At 44.5% G+C, this 14,215-nt stretch overlaps 1 protein-coding gene across 1 annotated transcript in view; it reads left to right on the forward strand.

Annotated features, from left to right (window-relative positions):
- The window catches only part of ARHGAP35 (Rho GTPase activating protein 35), a 120,102-nt gene that overhangs the window by 45,050 nt on the left and 60,837 nt on the right, over positions 1-14,215 (forward strand). The window contains exon 3 of the mRNA XM_033129666.1: positions 10,705-10,849. Coding sequence (XP_032985557.1) covers positions 10,705-10,849 — 145 coding nt within the window. The remainder of the gene's footprint in view (positions 1-10,704; positions 10,850-14,215) is intronic.

Raw genomic sequence — 14,215 nt, forward strand, 5'->3', positions numbered from 1 at the left:
AGTGAAGCACCGCAGCAGAGCTGTGTTACATGTCAGCCTCGACCTGCATGATACACACATGATTTCTCTGCATTGAAAGCTTTTGCTGCTCTGCTTACCACGAAATGACAGAAAACAAAGTCATTTGTCTGAAAGTATTTCAGGGAACTTTGCAAAGAAAGGTTGTCACAAACTTATAAGACATACCGAATCAGAAGGATCTAGAGTCCAAGTTGTTTTGAGAGCTCACAATTCTGTTGTGAAATATCACCTGGAGGCCAGGTCTGCAGTTTTCACTGGTGAAGAGGGCCCTTGGAGGTGGAGGAACATGGTGCCATGGCCCTTCCCACGAAAACACGGCCCTCCCCAGGAAAACATGGCCCTTCCCACGAAAACATGGCCCTCCCCAGGAAAACACAGTCCTTCCCAGGAAAACATGGCCCTCCCCAGGAAAACACAGTCCTTCCCAGGAAAACATGGCCCTCCCCAGGAAAACACGGCCCTCCCCAGGAAAACGGATTCACTTTGTATTTCTTGATAGCATATAGGGTGCTCTTCAGTCACCATTGACTGGAGCTTCCAGAAATTTCCTTTGCATGCGGTTGTCAGAAAGAGCAGGGCAGTTTCGTGTTCTGCTCCCCTCCCCCACTGAGCTGAATATTAATAAATATCAAAGGCATTCTTCTTCTGTCTGATTTCCCCTTGGTTTGTTTTCCCCCTTGGATTCCTTTGTCTATCTGCCTTCAGTATTTTGTTCTCCAGAGGTTGGTAGCGGGCAGCCCCATCCAAAGCATGAAGCCAGAAAGTAGCCTGACCTGCCTCCCAGTGTTTCCCAAAGCTCTCCTGTTTAATGATACTGGGATCCAAACGTTTTGAATATTTTGACTTTCTTCTCTTCCTCCTCCACTCCCAATGAAGACTGTTGGCAGAACAGCTTCTCTAGATGCTGACAATCTTCTAATTGTGGGGGTGTTTGCACACCTGGGAATTAGGAAGGTGGCATAATAGCACACTGTGAATTATAACTGTTTTTTTGACTTCTACGTTTTTAATACTTGTTGAAGATAATACTTTTAAAACACATTCCCAAACAAGCCATGCTTTAAAGAGTACGCTGTGTAGGCTCCACAGAAAACGCTGGCTCTGGTGAGCGCTGAGGTACTGTGTCTGTGCCGGTCGTGAGCATTTCTTACCTAGAACTTCCTTACGCTGGGTTGCTGGGTCAGCCTGCGAGAAGCGATGGACTTCCCGTCTGTCTGATTTCTGTGGGCCACGCCTCTTCAAGGCAAATAAAAAACGATACCTCTGGCCCAAGAGCAATAGCGTGCCAGTAGTCAGTTTAGGAGTGTCCTTTGGAAAGAGTGAGTAAAAGGTGAAATTGTCTTTTCCTGCCTTGGAAATGGTGCTTTGAAATGAGTGTGGCTGCTTTGTCGTCTTAATGCAGAGATAAGCAAAGCCTTGATTCTCTTCCTGGTGGCACAAACCTCCTTTTAAAATTGCTGCCATTAACGCAGACTGACACTTGTTTTACTGGAAAAGCCAGATACTGTGGGCCAGAGAATGCCAAGCCAGCCCCTCCGTGGGGGATTTGGCTTTCGATTTTTATTGGCATGACAAAGCAATAAGTATTTATTTGAAGTGAGGGGGAGCCAGCAGGTAATGGAAAACACACTTAGTGCCTCCTGCCTGCCAGACACCACTGGGGAAATGGCACAGATCCGTCTTGCACAGGCCTAAGTGCCCAGTTGAGGCAGCAACACCCAGGCTGCTTCTGAAAAGGAAAATAGGTGGTTTGGGGGGGGATGTGTTGGGGCGGAGTGGAAATCCCGTGTTGGGGGTGGTTAAAGTAGAATAGTGTGGTGACTGGGAGCCGAGGCTCTGGGAATGGGGGTGAGGGGGGCTCAGGTCACATCCCAACTCCTCGGCTTCCTCACTGGGGCTTTGGGCATGTGATTCTCATCGTTTTGCAAAAGGGGAGAATATCGAAGCACCTTCCTCATATGGTTGTGGGAAATAGAATGAGATTATGCACAGGAAACAGTGAGCATACTGCATGCTGAATGAGCGTGAGTTCTTGTTATTTAACTAGACCTCGAAGAGTGAGGTAAGGAAAGGTTGGAAGGTGGAAATAAGCTTGTTGTGTTGAGGAAAGGAGAAAACTGGTCTGGTCTGGCTGCCCTCCCTTCTGTGTAAGTTTTAACCCTATGTGTTACGTAGCTGCTGTCACAGCGCTTACCCTAGCAACCGCCCCAACAACAAAAAAGCCATGCTCTGGGTATGATGTGATGTGGAGAAAGAAATCCCTCAGCACCCTTGGCTAATTTGCTAGATTACCTCTTTACTGTAAAATTGGACTTGGGGTGAGGAACTCGGTTTCATTTCTGCTAATGAAAGTGCAGACTGCAGAGCCGACTCTCATTCTGGGTCCTTTTCCCAGCTGAACCATTTAGCAACCCACCCTCATAGTGGGAGCCTTCCGCACTCAGCTGAATGAAAATCTACGATTGCACTTCAGTGGGGTCCGTGAATAGATGCTTTGTCTGTAAAGAGTTGTTGTTGCACATGGTCTCTGTCTCCCAGTGCCATGAGTTTGCAAAGAGGAGATCAGGACGGGCAGGCTCTTATTTTAAAGCCAAGAAACAGGCCCGGGTGCCTTGCTCCACAAAATGTGCCTTTTGGGCAAGCTCGAATTGGTGAATTTAGTGTGTTTGACCACAGATTAAAGGGAAGCCATTATTGGCGATTTGCCCTTCTATCTGATGTGCTCTTATTTTTGTGTGTGTGTGTATATATATATATATATATATAGACAAAACAGGATGATAAAGAAAATCTTTCACTCACTGTAGCTACCACATGACAAGACAACCTATTGAAAAGCAAACCAATTCAATCACGCATTGTTTGGTCTATAAGGCACCAAGTAACCAGTTTGACAGTTTGTGTGTCCCCCCAGCACCAGTGAATTGGCTTATTTCATTGGATTCAGTGAATTGGCTGGTTGTTGTGGCTTTGTGTGGACACAGCTCTCATTTTGTGAGGGCTAGAACGGAGTTAAAGTTTCGAGTGTGAATAAAAACCAGCTGGGGAATTGGGCTGCTCGCTCCCCAGGGAGGGATGTTGCATTTTGACAGACAAGCTGAATGGTATGAAATACGAGCTCTTTGTAACCTGCTCAGGAAAGACTCAGTGTGTGCTTCCAAAAGGCTGGTCCTACTCACTGAGCTGTGAGGTCAAATAAATACTTGGGTCTTAAAAGGGGCGTGGGGGCACTGGCTTGACCTTGGATTTTCTGATTCTTGAAAGAATTTTATCTTTTAAAAGAACTGTTTTGCTCCAAGGCACATTCCTTCTTTCAGGAAGGAAACAATTCAGTGCATGGGTGTTTAGTGAGCACTTGGGTTCATCTAGCTCAGTCACAGGGAACATAGATTTTCATCGTGTATTTACATGCATTTTGAATGTTACCAGAGGGGAGGTGCAGGGCACTGTGGAATTGTGGAGCAAGGAGTTTTATCTCAACTAGGGTATTCGGGAGTGCTCCCCAAAGAAATGATATGTACCGCTGGAACGTAGAAGGTGAGGCAGGCAGGCAGTGAAGAGGGAGGCTTCAGGGGGAGAGCACTTGAGAAAACGGTGTGGAACTTGGGGCAGAAGAAACATGGCATGTTCACAGAGTTGAGAGAAACCTAGCGCTGGCTGCTGCAGAGAGTGAGGGAGAACCAGGCGGAATAAATAAGGCTGCGATACCGTGAGGAGGATTTGGTACTGTGCTACTTTTCGAATACCTACTGTGTGCCAGGTACAGTAGCAGGCATTTTTACATCAGGTTTTCATCTGTTTCTCCTCTCAGTCTTAATGAAGTGACTTTTTTTTTTTTTAATTCGGTTTTAGAGATGAGGAAACAGGTTCAGAGAGATGAAACACCCTGCCCAGGTCAGTGTAGGTACCAAGTGGAGGAACATTTTTTTGAACCCTGGTCCTCTGACTTCCACTTCCGGTGGGTTTTTAGAATCCAGTCTCTAAGAAAGACAGTAATATTCCGTAGCCAGGCACACATTTGGACCACTCAGTCAGTTCAGTCAATTTGTTCATTTCAGACAAAGGACTTTGATTATCTGAAAAAATCCATTTTCCACACTGCCCCCTAAGAACAGCATGGTGCTGTTTCTAGCTTCAGAGTCTAGTCGAATAGAGGACAAAAAAGGCATGGAGACACTGAAATAGCAACTGGAACTATGAGAAATTGTTTCGAACTGGTGTCATTCGTTTCTCAGTTTATTTTAAGCCCAAAGAACTGCTGTAGTGTGTTTTGGTGACAAAAACAAGACTATCTTTATCTGCCTTAGTTGACAGCACACCTGTTCTTTAAAAAAAAAAAAAATGTATTACAATAGGCAACTCAAATTTATTTGTCAAAGAACAGAGAATTCCTCTGATCTTCACGGAGCCAACTTACTCTCCTCCATCACTTAGTGATACTGAAATATCTTTGTAAGAATTCAGACTATTTCGAGTCAGGAATCACCTCGACTTCCATAGAGAAAGGACTTCTGAGTGTGTTTTCTCCTGTGTTGGAGAGGAGGCAAGCGGGTGAAAACTGACCTATAGTTTGGGAAGTCCCTGTTCAGTGAGTGTTGAGTCAAGCAGGATGTTTGTAAAAATTTTCTGGAACTAGTGGAGCCCCTCTCTACTTTGCCTCCTGTGGCATTGGCCGTTTAGTCAAAGGCAGCAACAGGGATTGACCCAGATTTGCCTGATGTCATGCTTTATAGAGCAAAAGGCTATGGTCTCAATTTATTTGGGGCCCCTGAGGGGACGACCTGCCTCTTTTTCCCTTCATGCGAGAGGATTGGGGTTGTTGAGAAGGCTGAGACTTCGCACTACTTCCTGTTCCCTCCCCGAGATGGTGAGTGACCAGGTCACAGTCCTAACTGGCAGCTTAAAGGAGACAAGCCCAAGCATTTGCGCTTTCGCAATGCACTTTGAATGAATACACCCTCAGATTTTCTCTTCAACTTGGGCTTTGACTTTTTCAGGGCCAGAAGGGGGAGCACCAGTTAACCAAGAATGCAACTGGCGCATGAGTGAGTAACTTAATTGCAAAGGTCTTTTTCAAGCTCTGTTGGACACGTGAGAGAATCCTTGCCAATCAGAAAGCCATAATGTTGAATGTAGAATGCAAAAAGTGCTTTTGGGGAAACCAAAACTACATAGTGATGTAGTTTATGGAATCTTTCGGTTTTTCTATCCTGCCACTTTCAGTTAGTCCAGGGTGTGCCACCACACAACTTAGTAAGCCATGCGTGTGACCCTCGAGGGCTTTGCTTTGTCCGTTTCCCTCTCGAGAGGGAGAGTTGTCCCCATTCAGAGGGCACGGTCACTGTTCAGACTCCATTCTCTATGTAGCAGTCCTTGAAAAACAGAATGGAGGATCCAACAGTCTGGATTCTGGTTTTTATTTCCTTTATTTAAATATGTTACCAAGCATTTAAAAAGCTGTGCTGGGTGGTACACCTCTAGTAACCGTATTTTCTGACCCTAAAATCTGGATAAGTAATTTGACATGTATAAGTGTATTTATGGAGACCAGGAAAGAATATTTGAAGTTGACAGTTTAAGATCACTACATAGCTCTACCCACTGCTCCCACAGAAGATGGAGGGTTTTTTTTTAATCTAAGAAGAGTGGCTGACCTCTCTATTGGTGCCATGGGAGACTCTTCTTTGTGACTCAGTTGGTACTTGCTCATCTGATACCTACATGAGCTTTGCTTATTGTGGATATATGTCTTCTCTTACCAATTACCGTGTTTCCCCGAAAATAAGACCTAACCGGACCATCAGCTCTAATGTGTCTTTTGGAGCAAAAATTATTATAAGACCCGGTCTTATGTAATATAAGACTGGATATATGATATGATATGATATGATATAATATAATACTGGGTCTAATATAATATAATACCGGGTCTTATATTAATTTTTGCTCCAAAAGACTCATTAGAGCTGATGGCCCGGCTGGGTCTTATTTTCGGGGAAACATGGTGGATGGTAAGATCATTGAGGGCGAGAGATGATTTTGGTCCAGCTATTAGCTCTGCTGCTAATTTGCTATGTGATCTTGGGTATAATTCATTAAAAAAGAAAAATGCCAAGATTCTTGCCCTCTAGGAACTTAGCCCAGTAGGAGAATGGCCATATATGTACAAAGTGGCTATCTCCGTTTGGTGCCGCAGAGTCATATGGGAATTATCTGTGACGTAGTACTGTCAGCATGAACAAGACCTTCAGAGCCTCACCTCCTCACATCCTAGTGAGAGCAGCAGTGTTCGGACCAGAAAAAAGCGTCTGTATGCACGGAGACCTCCTCTCAGCCAAACTTGAAAAAATAGCAAGAAACATTGGTCCTCTGCATTATTGGAAATGGGTTTTGTTCAGGAAATTATTGAATGCTTACTGCACATCGGGCTCTGGAACCCCGTCATCGTAGAGGCTGATTGGAGGAGCCCTTCTCTAGCCTGTTTCTTATTCCTTGGGGGTCATTCTAATCTTTTTCTTGCTCCTGTGGACGTGGAGGGGCTTTGGCGTGGGCTTACCATCCTGCAGGCAGGCGATTGACGTCTTCCCACTCTGCCAGAGTTGGGAGTTTCCCCTAAATGCTCTTTCTCATTTCCGAAAAGCTTAGAGGCCAGAGGCAAATTCCAATCACCATTTCTCCACACTGCAGCATTGCCATAAACTAAACTAGTGGTTTGTTTCTATTTCCTTTGCCACCCGGTTAGTATCAAGACTAAGCATCAGGCATGTTCTTAAGGAAACTGTGAAGTAAAGAGCAATGGACTATGTTGTTCATTCAGAAAATACTTATTCTAAAGGACAAGGTGAAGATGATTCAAGCTGACCCAGTCCTTTGTTTATATCAGTGGCATTTCATCGGAGATAGTTCACGGAACAGAAAGGACCATGGGGCTTTGATGTTCATCCATCACTGGCCTCTGGATCCTGGCGCTCTCAGTGCGGGGTGTGAATCTGTCGGAGCCTCTGTTTTCTCATCTGTCAGATTATTAAGACTAATAACCCTACCTTGAAGGCTGGATGTGAGATTTCGCTAATTGTGCAGAGCACTGAGCAGTGTCCTGCACGGGACCACCCCTAATTAATCACTTTTATCTTCGTGTTTTGACTCAGATTTTCAGCTTAGAGGCACGGATGTGGAGAATGTTCTCAGGGCTTGGTTTCCTCTGGCTAGATGCTTTTTTCAATTCAGCCTGCTTAAGTGAGTGTCACCCCAAGAAGGTGGATGTTGGGGTGGTATCACTTTCTCCTCTCCAAGGACCTGCTGCTGAGAGGGCTCCAGTGACTCCCTAATGAGTGACACACGTCTGATTGTGGACAGAGACATGTGGCAGGCAACTCAGGAGGATGGCATTTCCATCTGACATGTGCCCAGTTGCCCTTCGGGTGCTGGTTCTGTCAGCAGTCTGGCCAGCTCTTGGCACGCACCACCAAGTCTGCTCCCTTACTAGGGAAGTTTCCAATACTTTGTGCAGGAGCTCTTACCGAATTTATGACACCCCACAGAGCCTTCAGTTATTTCAAGGAGGTATTTTGACATTTTGTAAACCAGAGTTTGTTTAAATGAGAGAGAGGGAGGGAGAGACTGAGAGGGAGGGAGGGAGAGAGAATTCATGTCACTCAGCCAGGGGACTTAACCCGATTGCTAAACCGTACTCTCCATTTCCACATTTGTAAGTTGAAGTTCTGAACTAGATCTTGGGCTCCTCAAAGTAAGAGGACTGCGAGCAGTTGTCTAATTTAAGTCTTCCATCTGATGGCAGAATCTTCTTGACAGCAAGTCTGGCAGGTAGGTTGCAGCCTCTGCTTCGAGTACTTACAAGAGCAGTCCCTTCCGCTGTAAACAGCTGGGGTGGTTTTGTGTTTCAGTTTCTCTTTATACATGCCTCTCCGTTTTTGACTCTTATCTCTCCCACCCTGACTCTTTGGAATCATACAAAATAATCTTTCCATGAGAGAGTCCCGTAGCTATTTGAAATAGCTGTCGTAGTGCCCCAGTCTTCCTTCCTCCAAAGCTCGTGCTCATAAACGTTATTGAGATATTTGCTCCAAAATTATTCAGTCCCTTGATTTTGAAGCTGACATGAGGAAGAACAAATGCTCACATGCTCTAAACAAATGGTAAATTTCCTAAAGCCACAGAAATACAATTGAAATTGTGGTCTTTGGTAAAATATCTACTAAAGAGGAGGGTAACCATATCGGATCAAGGTAAATGGACCCAGGTGCATCTCCAGCAATTCGGTTTCATTTCCAAGTTAATAAGACCCATTTAGAAGGACAGATGTACTTACCAATGTGTACAGCTATGAATTTAAAAGTATTTAGGGGGTCTCTGCATAAATTCCACTAAAGTGGACAAGTAGCTTCTAGCTCGGAGTCAACCATTCCCTTTCCTTATCCTGCCCATCGTTCCTTTTGGTACCCTTCATATGGAAACAAATCACTTCCTGTTTAGTCTGAGATTCTTTGAGAACTTCCTGTGCAAACAGCTGGCGAAAAAAGAGCAGCTGAGAATAAAATGTACACGAAAGAAGGAACAAGCCCATTTCTGGGCTGTTGGCTGGCATTACCTGAAAAGACAACCCAGAGGCAAAGACAATCCCGTCTTCAGACAGCCTGCCAGCTGCTAACGGATTCAGTGTGGAGGACCGCAACGCACTGGGAAAGGGTCCTGGAGTCCCAGAGACGAGCCCCACACTCCTCGAAGCCTGGCCCTGGCCCTGGCCCACAAGACCAGTGACACAGCCTGTCAGGTGGCGAGGAGTGAGTGGCTGCTGCTTCTCCCCTGATGACTCACTGCCTGAGGCAAACAGGCTCTGACTTCAGACGTTTTATAAAGAAGTAAAGAAAAGCAAATTAGTGATTTATGATGTATCTTTATATGAAATAACCAATGTGGACTCGCTGCCTAACATCTATGAAGTTACAAAGAATTGAAGCTTTGAAATCTAACAGACCTGGGTTTGAGGCCTGACAGACAAGTTCTATGACTTTGGTCAAGTGACTTAGCATCTCAGGGATGGCGCCCTGCTACCAGGTGGTCATGAGGGTGAAGTCGCCAATAATGTGAGCTCTTACAAAGGGAAGAGAGGCTGAGTGCTTCTGTCGTTACACAGGGTTGCAACCGGATACCAGGGAGTCAAACAGTGCTCTGTCCATACCCTTTAAACTATTAGCTATAGAATCTGAATATGCGAAGAAGGCCATCTGGATTTCAGTGACATTCTTTTTACCAATCCCAATCCTGCAGGATTTGCCTGTCAAAAAACTAGCACGACAGCACTGTTCTTCAGTAAAATGAGGCTTCCAAATCAACTGGTGTTAAGGAATAAAAAACGGAACTTTAAGAGACACTGCAAGGGAGTTATTTATAATCACTGGTAAGCCTTCTAGCCACAGTTCTAGTAACTAGACAATAAATTTTAATGTTATGCTTTCTCCCCCTTCTCTGCACTAGAACAAGACAATGAGGTGTCATCTAACATCCTAAGTTAGCTAGAAAATTTAGCCTCCATCAATTGCATACTTACTATGTATCAGACACTTGCTTAAGTTCTCTGTATGCATTATTTCATCCCAGATTCACAACAGATCTGTGGGTGGAGGTGGCAAGAACCCCATTTTGCAGATGAAGAAGCTGAATCCTAGAAAAACTCAGTTACTTGCCCAAGTCAGTTCTATGTGTCTGCAAGACCTGTGCTCTTAACCACTACCGTTCACTGCCTTCTTCTGAAAGTTCTTGGGATCAGCTGACTGAATAACTGGATGATTGAATAAATGATTAAGGGTGCAGTTCCAGCTGGGTAACTTCTAATGGTCATGAAGACCCACTGACATAAAATACCAGGGTCTTTGGAGGCAGACCTTCTGGGTTTGAATCCCAGTACTGTCGCTTACTAGTTGTGTCACTTAGGCGTGTGGCATTTTTCTTTGGTAAAATGGAATGTCATAAGGTTTAAAAGAAAGAGTATTTGGGACCTGGTTGGTCCATAGTAAGCTCTCAGGTAGTTGCTGCTGCTGCTACTCCTGCTACATGAGGAAGATGACCGCTAGGAAAGGAAAGACAGAGAATTGTCTTATTTGTCACCTCTGATTAGTTAGTTTTACCCTTCCCTGATGCGGAAGCCATTAACCCCCGGCTAATGTACCAAAGGGAATTCTCACTTGGGGCTTTCAACCCTACCAGAATCCATGCCTATCTCTGTTCTGGAAAGAGGAAATTATTAGTTTCCGATTTCATCTTTTATCCTTTTAAGAGTTTAGCCATCTTTGTATAACATCTATTATCCATATGGGATATTTGGAAAACTTCCTGTTTATTCCAGTGCACCCGATAAAGGGTGTAAATAGTCATCTCATTGTTTTTAAATAAACATGGCTTGCCTCTTATAAACACCTTTGTTCTGGTAACGCCGTCTTTCACTCAAGGGGTGACCATGTGGCAGATTGCCGGCATCTTGTGTGATATTTGGAGGCTGGAAAATACAAAATTAGTGAGATGAATAAGTGGATCTCTTTATCCTGCTTGGAATTTTTCCAGCAGTTTCCACACCACTGTGAGCTCCCCTCTGGAAGCATTCCTGATGTTTCAGTGCCTGTAGAGACTCACTTTGTTTTTGTGCTTTCTTTTCTCTTTCCTGGACAGAAACCAAAGCCCAAGCCCCGGCCATCCATCACGAAGGCAACCTGGGAGAGTAACTATTTTGGGGTCCCCTTAACAACCGTCGTGACTCCAGAGAAGCCAATCCCTGTTTTTATTGAGAGATGTATTGAGTACATTGAAGCCACAGGTAAGTGTGTTACCTCGGAGCCAATTACAGCTTTCACCGTCTGCAGGATGCTTTCCAGAGGGCTAAGCCATCTGGAGCTTCTGGAATCAGCTCTTGTTGTAGTGGGAGATGCTTTCTGAGAAGGAGCTGAGCAGTGCCGACAGCTGTCATCCTCCATCTCCATGCAGTTGTGCAGGGCCTGTTAGCGCTCTCAGAGCATCCTGCTTTCAGGGCTGCAGTCGGGGCTGTTCTAGGCACCTCTCTGTGCTCCCCACCCCCAGTCGCCCGTCTCTCTGTCGGCTTCCTGCGGGCAGGGAAAGGGTTTTATTTATCACTGTGTCCTCAGCACTAGACTGGACACAAATGGTAAACATTGTGGTTTAATAAACGAACGACTGGTTGTGACTATTACAGCCCTTGGCCACTGACAGGTGCCTGAGATTCATGTGTTGATAGACTTTTTTTCCTGAGGTAAAAAAACCAGCCAGGATGCTTGAACATCTATCTTCTTCTGGTCAAACAGCTGCATTTCAACTCCACTGACAACTTGATGTTATCTCAGAGGCCAGCTATCTTAAAAGTTTCCGCATTGTTCTCCAAGTGACAAGATTTTATCTGTGTTAAAACATTTCCTTCATTCAGAGCTCCCATAACGTGTGTCTTTGGCCTCTTTTGAAACCCTTGGAGCTTCCAGTTTCACTCCATTATTTCCCTTGATCTTCTCCTGGATGCTTTCAAAGCTGATGAGCTTCAAGGAGACCATGGATGGGGGGCACTGTGTTACCTGGATTCTTGAACATTAACAGTTGAGCTCAAGAATGTAGGCAAGCTGATTTGAAACCAAGGTGGGGATTATAGCCTCCCTCTGTGTTCTTCCCGATTCCCATGTCTGTAGTGTTAAGTATGGTGCAGTTTGGCCAGCCCGCCAGGAAGTACTGACAACTTCAGGAGTGTCATGCTCAGCTCAGCTGAGTGACTGGCGTTAATATTTCCTGAGGATATGGGGACTCAGGGAAACTAGGTTTCAAGTTGAAGCCCACTAAAGACTGTCATTATTTCCAGGGTTTTCTCTGCAGCACACCAGGCTTGAATTACAGCAAGCACTTTGCATAATCATAGCAGATCTACAGCTTTGTTAGTTCATTCTGTTCCCAAAGCCTTTTCTGAATGTCCATCTTTTGGACACTGCTGTTGTATCAGTTTTTTCCTGACAGCTCTCCGTTGGGCTGGGAGGAAAACTACACAAAGCAAATTCCTTCTTATTGACCCAGCAAGAAGAGGTAATATGTGTCATTGGTGGGGGGGATTTTCAATTTTTTTGGTGTTGAACTTGTTTCGGATTTATAGAGAAGTTACAAAAAGTATAATTTGTAACAAATTGAAAGTTACAAAAATCCCCAGGTTAACATTTTACCACATCCCCCTATCATTCTTTCTCTCTATAAATGTATCTTTTATCTGTAACTTTTGAAAGTTGCAAATATGATGCACCTTTACTTCTAAATACTTCAATGGTTGTTTCCTAAAAACATTCTCTTAACATAACCACAGTGCAGTTTTCAAAATTAGGATATTAGCATTGACCCATTACTAGCCTATCTAATCTATAGACATTTTCATTTCATTAGTTGTCCCATTGATGTCCTTTATAGCAAAAGAAATTTTTTTTTTTTTTTTTGGTCCAGGACTAATCCCAGACTACATATTACATTTATTTATTTATGTATGTATTTATTTTTTTATTTTTATTTTTTTATTAGTTTTAGGTGTGCAAGACAATGTAATAGACATTTACCATTTATATCCCTCCCACAGTGACAACCCCCCTTCTCCGTCTACTACCCCTCTGACATCGCATACAGCCATTTCCACTGTCTGTTCCTAATGCTGTACTCCACTTCTATATATATATAATTATAGTTGACATTATTGTTCAGCTTCAGCTTCAGGTGTACAGTGCAGTGATCAGGCATCTACATCATCCCTGAGGTGGTCTCCCTAATGGGACAAGTGTCCATCGGACACCCTACAAAATCTTTACAACATTATTGATTACATTCCCCAAATTGACTTCTGTATCCCCGTGGCCATCTTGTGGTTACCGACTGTGCTTTCTAATCCCCTCACCTTCCCCCTGATCCCCACCCCCCCTCCCATCTAGCAACCCTTAGTTTTTCCTCTATGTCTCTGAGACTGTTTCTGATTAGTTCATTCATTCTTTTCTTTAGATTCCACATATAAGTGAGATCATATGGTATTTGTATCATATGGGGTCTTTGTCTGACTTATTTCACTAAGCATGTTTTCTAGGTCCATCCATATTGTTGCAAATGGTAAGATTTCACTCTTCTTTATGGCTGCGTAATACTCCATTGTATAAATGTACCGCCACATATTACGTTAAATTGTCAGGTCTATTGTTAATCTAGAACCATTCAGTCTGTTTTTGCATGGCCTCAAAGGTTTTAAAGAGTATCAGTTATTTTGTAGGATGTTCCTCAACTTGGGTTTTCTTGATGTTTCCTCATGATTAGATTCAGGTTAGCATTCTTGGCAGAAACAGCAGAGTGATGCGTGTCCTTCTCCATGCATCACAGCAGGTGGCACATGATGTCTCTTTGTCCCTCACTGGCGATGTCCTTTGATCACTTGATTAAGGGGCTGGTGTCTGCCAAGCTTCTCCGCTGTAAAGCTACTCTTGGCCCCTTTGTAATGATAAGTATTTTGCAGGGAGAAGCTTTGAAACTGAGTATCTGGTTTCTCCTAATACTCTCACCCACTAGCTTTTGCATCCATTGATGATTCTTGCCTGAGACAGTGATCACCACAGTTTTTCTCACTCTAATTCCTTCTGCATTTATTTGTTCGTTGGGATTCTCCTGTGTGGGAGAGCTGCCGCTTCTTGTGGAAGCCTTTGTGAGTGGCCTCCTCTCGCGGCTGCCCTGTGGTAGCACCGGGGCCTGACCATTCCCCGTGTGCCCGGAGCTGAGCTCATCAGTGGGCCTGACCTACCCTACCCGCCTTGCTTCTCTCACTCTTAGACTGTGAGGAGCTTGGTTTTATACCCTGTGACAAAATTACACCTCTCCTTGCTCTTCTACTTGTGAATCCTTTCAGGTATGAAGACCTCTTCAACCCTGCCCCTAGTCCACCCCAGCCACTGTCAGGCTGCTGCTTCTCTCAGAGCTCTTTCAGGTCGCACCGCGGTCCTCCTTGTCACCAAAAAGCTTGGAACTTCAGGGTCATCTCTGACTCATCTGATCAATTCCCGAGTCTGTCGTTTCTCCTTTGTCATGTCTTGGCTCTGTCCCCTCCACTTCATTTCTGCTGCCCCACCATCACCCTCCTTCTCAGTCCGTCCTGATTATATGACAGTTCCTCTCCTAA

The sequence above is a fragment of the Rhinolophus ferrumequinum genome, chromosome 15, assembly GCF_004115265.2.
Source record: "Rhinolophus ferrumequinum isolate MPI-CBG mRhiFer1 chromosome 15, mRhiFer1_v1.p, whole genome shotgun sequence".
NCBI lineage: Eukaryota > Metazoa > Chordata > Mammalia > Chiroptera > Rhinolophidae > Rhinolophus > Rhinolophus ferrumequinum.